We start from the raw sequence: 5,023 nt of genomic DNA on the forward strand, positions 1-5,023 counted from the left end.
CCCCACATTTCAAGCATAAGCTGTCTCTCTATCTCTCTCTCTCTCTCTCACACACACACACACAGGGAAAAAAGAAAAGCACACAAGCACAAAATTCTTGAAAGTCTGACTTAGGAAACAGCAAGCCAATTGAAGCCTGCAACTCAGCGTGACTGAAGCGCCATCTGTCCGAGCTGCATGCAAATAACTGGTATGTTACACCCCATTTCATTACGAGACAGATACTGTATGTCCTGTTTTGACTGCCTTTCTCATGCGCTGTTGTGAAGGTTTTGGCATCAAATGTATGTTATGTGTGGTGTAACTACGAACACCTTCACCTACGGATGTCAGCTTCATTGCTTTATGTTTTCCAGTAAAAGAATGTCGGCAGGGGGAGCTCCTTGGAAGATGAAGAACTTGAACAATACATACCTTTTCCAAGTTGGGAATTGCATGGAGATGAGAGGGAAGATCAATTAGGAATTCTCCATAACTATTTGTGCTCCCTTTTGCCCATGATTTCCTTGTCTTCCCACCCATGGCACAGAAAACGGCCACCAATGCACCTGCAATAATTTATTGCTGGAATTCTTTAAGGTTTCTTCTTCATGTTAACTTGGTTGATGTCCAAAGCAAAGTCACATCCGTTTTTAAACAAAAGAGAGCCCTATATGGAAATAATATAAGTAGGGAAGAAAGACAGAAAAGAAGGATCAACCATCTGTAAATTAACAGGTGAACTCATCAATTAGCCCCCTAGGCCTAAATTGATGTGAACACCATACCTTTTACTATGAGACACTCATAATTTCAATGTCTGAGAAATCATCCTCTTTATTGCCAAATAAACGTAGTTACCGAATATCGAAATCCATAACCAAACCACAGCAAGAAACTAAATTATCTTAATCTAAACTTCAATAGCAAATATTATCTTCAGTGTAAAAAAGAAAGAAAGAGAGAAATATGTAAAAAAATCTATGATCTCTGTGCACTGATGATCACTGAGCGGCAAAGATAACAGCAGAAGTTTGAGAAAAATAACAAGAACCTGAGACTGGATGTGGATGGCTGGAAAGTTTGTGACTCGCAGTAGCATGGCAAAGAAGCTTGCCACCAATTACAACTGTGGAGAGTTTCTCTTCCCCATAACCAGCCCACTTCACCACATCGTTGCTACCAGATAATTCAACCGCCATGTCGTCTTCTCCCATAGCATGAGTAGTCGGAGTTTGTAGGAAGACGAGGACGACGAATACTAAGAACATCATCATCTTCACTAAAAATCCCAAAAACTGGCTGATGATCTTCATCTTTGTACTAATGATTTGCAGCTTCTTGAAGGGACAATAATGAAGTTAAAGCCACCACCTGGGCGTTGTATAATATAAGCCTCTGATCTGCATGGTATGCTATGATCCTTTTCAAGTATCTGAATTACGACTCGACCCTTGATCAAATTTGATATTTGTAGTGAAGGTCGGAGTTGTGGAGGGTCATAATAGTCAATTCAAGAAACGATTTTTATCTTTTCTTTTTTCTTTTTAATTTTCATGAAATAGAAGATTGGATTGGAAGTTGGGAAAGGCAAGGGTAACTGTACGTGTAGGTTGGTCGCCTAATCTCGTCACCTACGTAATCATTTTAATTGTTGAACCCTAAATTAATAAAACGTCCACGTTTTGGTAAGCATTTAGGGATTTGAGTCAATTGGTCAAGCCTTCCCCCAACTATTCCTATCTGTCTACACAAATTCAACTGCGTCCCCTTCTCAATAATAATCATACCAAGGAAAGTACATAACCTATATCTAGTTCTAGAACTAATGGACAATTGCATAAATACTCTAAATCTAAACAAATTTCAAGATATATAATTCTTTTATTTTACAATTTTAAATTCACATTCATCGTCCTTGCAGTCATATATTTTACGTTATAAAATTTTCATGACTATCGAGTGTTTGGAAAAATATTGCCATGGGAGATATGGTTGTAGAGAAATATATTGTAGTTTATAAAAATTAAATTATTTTTCTAGGTAAACTACAACAAACGTCCTCAAAATTGACATAATTACAAATATTCATCGTTAAATCACCATCAATATCTCTTTTATTTTAAAGATCATCCAACAACTAGCTCAATCGTTAGGTTTCCAACCATTTTTTACAATGAGCTAACGAAAATATCTTGTAGATTACAAATTATAATTCTTACTTTCTTTAAAATCGTGATTCTTTTTAAGAACTAAGTGGACAGTTTCGGTACAATTTTTCAATTTCTTTTTCCCATCCACCCAATTTGATTTTGTTTTAAAGAACTTCATTTCTTTTTCTCTAAAAAAATAAGAGAAGAAACACCAAGTGCAAAGTTGTTAATTTAGTTTCATCGAAAATCTAGACTATTGATAAATTTCCCAAATAATAAGAAAAATTCATAATTGAACCAAAATTCATAAAAGTTCGTTATAATTTACCTTCTATTTAAAGATTAAACATAAAATACTATAAGTATGGCCTTCCCTAATAATAACGGGAGGGAGTTTTTAACTTTTTAGTCGTTGGGTTGAGACTTATATGTTCGCTTTCATGGGAGATTGCCTATCGATTGAATCAAAATTGGTAAAAAATCAATTTTTAAATGGTGTCATTTATGTCAAAAGTCAATATACTTTAATCACAGAGTCACAGACAAAATTAAAACAACAATGGAGGTTGGGGAAAAGTGCCAGAGAACCCTAATTTTCCCTCCAAAATTTTCAATTGAAATACAAGTAATTCCAACCTAATCCGGTCACCTTTTCTGACAGAAATATATTTACATGGGAGGCATTTTCAACAAGGATGGATCAGAATCTGTCACAAAATCTTGACTATCAGGGCTTTATTTATACTAAGTCTGGGAAAGAATTTCAAGAACAGGCTAAAATCTGCAAATGAAAAGTCTGCAACGACAATATACACCGTAATATTTCATGTCATTTACATACTTGGAGCCATTAAGGCTCTGAATAATAGGTTATACAAAAGAACTAAATAATTCCGGTAATGCTGTCAAACATCGTTATACTCACAATGGCTCTCTAGTTTTGCTGATCAGTCTTCAAGTTGCCAGTCAGGAAGCAATCTTTTGAATGTTGATACATAGCCAAAGTCCTAAATCTTACAAAAAGTCCAGGCGTTGGCCGTTCAAGTACAAATAGTCCTGCTTCTCGGAAAAAGCTGATGTGATCGGCACAGCTGAAAATCCAGAATAGTCTTTGTCTTTCTTTGCTGAGCATATATCAACAATTTTCCTCAGGAGTTCGTGTTTCTGGACGAATGGCTGGGCTACATATTCTTCATACGGCATCCACTGGAATCAAGTAAAAAGCCAATATGAGTGGTTTTGCATTAGTGACGTGAATTACCACAAGAAAAGCTGTGTGTGTGTGGAGAAGTATAACAATTAACGAATCTCAAGGGAAATAAGTTGTCATTTTACATTGCATGTAAGAAATTCGAATTGGAAAAATTGATAATCAGTCCCTTTTCCTCCATACCGCTCAACTATTTCTGCATAGCATGTATTGAACAGCCAAAATGCCAAATTGCGTCATACTTTGACAGGTTCAGTTAACAAATAATGCATACCGAAGGCCCAATGTTAATAAATCCGAAATCTCATTTTCCGGCCGAGGATGTCAATCTTTTCAGCTAGTTCTTGATTGCTCATATTTTCAATTTTTAATACTTTAAGTGCGGTGAAGTGACATAGAAAACCTCATATGTATCTCATAGGAAAAGTGAATCTTCCTAAAAAAGACAAACTCCTGATACACCAATAATATATGAACTCCAGTTGAAAATAAATGCTGTATAAAAAGTCTACATTGTTTACCAGTTGTCTAACTGAAACATTTCCATGGGACCTTTTTCTAACAAAAAACATGTTACTCTATGAATTATAATCATGACAAACCTGGGCTGCCTCTATTTCTGCTTCTTGAGGTCTGATGTCTGAGGAGAGTGGCTGCATCATGCACACGAAGAACAAATCCGACTTCTCAAAAAATGATTTGTGACTCTGTCTGGAATTCATAGGATAAAGTTAGATATTTTAGCAACAAAACATCATCCATCTTTCAAATACATCAGGAAGAGCTGACATCGGGAAGGCACCTGAATGCTAGTATTTCCAGAAATTTCGAATCAATCTGAAACACAACCACAGAAAATATTAGCGCAGTTAAACAACTTTACTAAAGATTAGCACTGCAGCAAAATATGACCAAGTCGAGAGAGTTGTCTTACTCCAGTTTCTTCTTTTACTTCCCTGACTGCAGCATCACATATATCTTCTCCCTGTGAACATACATGCTGTTACTCCAAAAGCCGAGCAGCAGTTTCCTATTTGATAAAATTTCTCCAGTTTTAGCAGAAAACCTACTATTTGGACCTACCTCATCAACAACTCCAGTAGGGAACTTCCATATACCAGTTCCACGGAATCTTCCACTCTTCTCCTGAACTACCAGCACCTGTATAACAGTTGCCAATAAATAAGAAAATGGCAAGGTCATTTTGTTGATGGCCATGAATGTCAAGACAATTTGCCTAGCGCTAAGAAACAACATATTAGTATAAACTTTTAGCAGCACATAAGGGCCATAATACAAAGCAGGAGCATTCTTTTAGCCGAAAATAAAGGCACCCAAACAAACAAAGGAACATGGGAACATACTTCATTCTTCTCATTCATGACGAACGCACCAATACCCACTCGATGTGAGGCATTAGCTGGCAGAGTATTTGCTGTACCAGGAAGCCAATGCACAAGCATCAAATATTTAGGTTCTGCATGGTGAAAATAGAATCCTTCCTGAAACATAAGATGTCCATGATAATGTAGAGTTGGTAGATAAGTTAAAATAGCATTTCCCAAAGATTCTTTGCTTCCACCAATATGAGAATTTTTTCAAATCTAACAATAGATGTAACCAACCTTAACAGCAGGCTCAACAAGATTCACAAGCTCGATAGGAATTTTAATCCAGATAC

The 5,023-nt window shown here is 36.3% G+C and overlaps 2 protein-coding genes across 3 annotated transcripts in view; both read right to left on the reverse strand.

The window, feature by feature from the left end:
- Positions 9-1,398, reverse strand: LOC105168050. Of its 2 annotated transcripts, XM_020696304.1 has the most exons (3): positions 1,034-1,398; positions 415-548; positions 9-320 (listed from the first exon to the last, which is right to left on the reverse strand). In XM_020696304.1, the coding sequence occupies exons 1-3, from the start codon at positions 1,293-1,295 to the stop codon at positions 279-281; spliced, it is 438 nt and encodes a 145-aa protein (XP_020551963.1). In that variant the 5' UTR covers positions 1,296-1,398; the 3' UTR covers positions 9-278. The 2 variants fall into 2 exon arrangements, with proteins under 2 accessions (XP_020551963.1, XP_011086267.1); XM_011087965.2 differs by having other exon boundaries at positions 9-548; positions 1,034-1,393.
- LOC105168052 (nudix hydrolase 2) overlaps positions 2,894-5,023 on the reverse strand; it is a 3,380-nt gene continuing 1,250 nt past the window's right edge. The window contains exons 3-9 of the mRNA XM_011087968.2: positions 4,968-5,023; positions 4,707-4,844; positions 4,426-4,503; positions 4,277-4,327; positions 4,145-4,179; positions 3,945-4,053; positions 2,894-3,338 (exon numbers count right to left, since the gene is read on the reverse strand). The exon at positions 4,968-5,023 is cut by the window's right edge and continues 19 nt beyond it. Coding sequence (XP_011086270.1) covers positions 3,147-3,338; positions 3,945-4,053; positions 4,145-4,179; positions 4,277-4,327; positions 4,426-4,503; positions 4,707-4,844; positions 4,968-5,023 — 659 coding nt within the window. The 3' untranslated portion in view covers positions 2,894-3,146. The remainder of the gene's footprint in view (positions 3,339-3,944; positions 4,054-4,144; positions 4,180-4,276; positions 4,328-4,425; positions 4,504-4,706; positions 4,845-4,967) is intronic.

The sequence above is a fragment of the Sesamum indicum genome, linkage group LG8 (assembly GCF_000512975.1).
Source record: "Sesamum indicum cultivar Zhongzhi No. 13 linkage group LG8, S_indicum_v1.0, whole genome shotgun sequence".
Lineage (NCBI taxonomy): Eukaryota > Viridiplantae > Streptophyta > Magnoliopsida > Lamiales > Pedaliaceae > Sesamum > Sesamum indicum.

Excerpts from the sequence above, each read along its gene's own strand:
- LOC105168050 (XM_011087965.2), bottom strand. The coding sequence starts at position 1,295 with ATGAAGATCATCAGCCAGTTTTTGGGATTTTTAGTGAAGATGATGATG. Across the intron at positions 549-1,033 it reads CCATCCACATCCAGTCTCAG|GTGCATTGGTGGCCGTTTTC; the intron begins GTTCTTGTTATT and ends AAATTATTGCAG.